At 41.5% G+C, this 1,978-nt stretch overlaps 1 protein-coding gene across 1 annotated transcript in view; it reads left to right on the plus strand.

Annotated features, from left to right (window-relative positions):
* LOC130587757 (R3H and coiled-coil domain-containing protein 1-like) overlaps window positions 1-1,396 on the plus strand; it is a gene marked incomplete at its 5' end in the record, with an annotated part of 4,050 nt that extends 2,654 nt beyond the window's left edge. Inside the window, one exon of the mRNA XM_057388728.1 lies at window positions 1,260-1,396. Coding sequence (XP_057244711.1) covers window positions 1,260-1,396 — 137 coding nt within the window. The remainder of the gene's footprint in view (window positions 1-1,259) is intronic.
* Between the last annotated feature and the right edge of the window lie 582 nt (window positions 1,397-1,978).

Genomic DNA, 1,978 nt, shown 5'->3' on the forward strand with positions numbered 1-1,978 from the left:
ATTACCACCATTGAATTACCACCATTTAATTAATTACCACCATTTAATTAATTACCACCATTTAATTACCACCACTTAATTGATTTCCAATCCAGTTGCCACAGGAAGGAAAAGCCAATGAACCTCGGGAGCAGCAGAGACTCTGACCCCACAAAATTCCCGGGATTTCCCAGGAATTGCTCCCTGACCAAGCACCGAGTTGATCATTTTTCCCCATTTTTTCCCATTTTTCCCCATTTTTGGGATTATTCACAAATTGCTCCCTGACCAAGCACCGAGTTGATAATTTTTTCACATTTTTCCCTTGACTGATTTCCGGGATTATTCACAAACTGCTTCCTGATCAAGCACCATTTGGATAATTTTTCCCCGTTTTTCCCCATTATTTTTCCCAATTATTTTTCCCCATTATTTTCCCCATTTTTCCCACCTTCCCCTTGACCAATATCCAGAATTACTCACAAACTGCCCCCTAACCAATCACGGATAATTTTTCCCCATTATTTTTCCCCATTATGTTTTCCCCAGTTTTCCCTTGACCCTTTTTTAAAGATTTGCCCATTAATTACTAACCAAGCACCGAGCGGATAATTTTTCCCCATTTTTCCCCATTTTCCCTTAACTAATTTTTTGGGATTTACCCACAAACTGCCCCCTAACCAATCATAGATGATTTTTCCCATTTTCCCCATTTTTCCCTTGACCAATTTTTTGGGAATTTCCCACGAATTATTAACTAACCAAGCACCGAGTGGATCATTTTTCCCCATTATTTTTCCTCATTATTTTTGCCCATTATTTTTCCCCATTTTTCCCTTGCCTGATTTTTTAAGATTTGCCCATGAATTACTAACTAGCCAAGCACCGAGTTGATAATTTTTCCCCCTTTCCCCCACTATTTTTCCCCATTTTTCCCCGTTTTTCCCTTGACCATTATTTTAGGAATTTCCCATTAATTACTAACCAAGCACCGAGTGGATAATTTTTCCCCATTATTTTTCCCCATTATTTTTTCCCATTATTTTTCCCCATTATTTTTCCCCATTTTCCCCATTTTCCCCATTTTTCCCTTGCCCATTTTTTTAAGAATTTCCCATTAATTACAAACCAAGCACCGAGTTGATAATTTTTCCTCATTTTTCCCATTTTCCCCATTTTTCCCTTGCCCATTTTTTTAAGAATTTCCCATTAATTACAAACCAAGCACCGAGCTGATCATTTTTCCCCCTTTTTCCCATTTTCCCCATTTTTTCCCCCAGAACTGCTGCAGCTGGGCAAGGAGCGGCCGCAGACGGACGCGGCGGTGGCGCGGCGCCTCGTGTCACACGCCCTGGGCTGGCGGCAGCGCCCGCACGATCCCCCGTTCCTGCCGGAACCTTCGGATCAGGACCAATAATCCCAAAAAAAAACAACCCACCCAAAATCCATCCACACCTCCGCTTTTCCAAAGTTTGGGAATTTGGGGAAAAGTTTCTGGTTTTGGGTTTTGGTTTTTTTTTGGTTTTTTTTTTTTGGGAGCTGTGGGAGGAGCTGGAATTTTTTCCTCGGGGGATTTTTTTCACCTGCAGGGGTGAGGTGGTTTCTTTATTCCTTATTCCTGCTTTTCCAGGGAAAAAAAAAAACTAATTTTTTTCCAGGAAAAAAAATAGGAATTAAAAGTGAGAGAATTGGAGTTTTTTTGGCCAAAATCCGGCTCCGAGCGAGGGCGGGATCACAGAATCTGTTCCGTGTTTGTTGCGATGTTGCCGTTCCGATATCCCAAAAAAAACTGGCTGGTGGTGGGTGGAGGTTTTTAGGGATTTTTTAAATTCTTTTTTCCTGATTTTTGGAGTTTCGAGAGGCTGAACTCGCCCTGTTGGTGAGGAAAGGTTTGAGCTGCTCCTTAGGGAAAAAAACAACAAAAAAAAAAAAATTGGAATTTTCCTGGATTGAGATGAGCTCCCAACCCCCATCCCAGGCTCCAGTCTGGAATTCCAAG

Source organism: Malurus melanocephalus, unplaced genomic scaffold (genome assembly GCF_030028575.1).
Source record: "Malurus melanocephalus ecotype Western Australia unplaced genomic scaffold, MMel_1.1 scaffold_2392, whole genome shotgun sequence".
NCBI lineage: Eukaryota > Metazoa > Chordata > Aves > Passeriformes > Maluridae > Malurus > Malurus melanocephalus.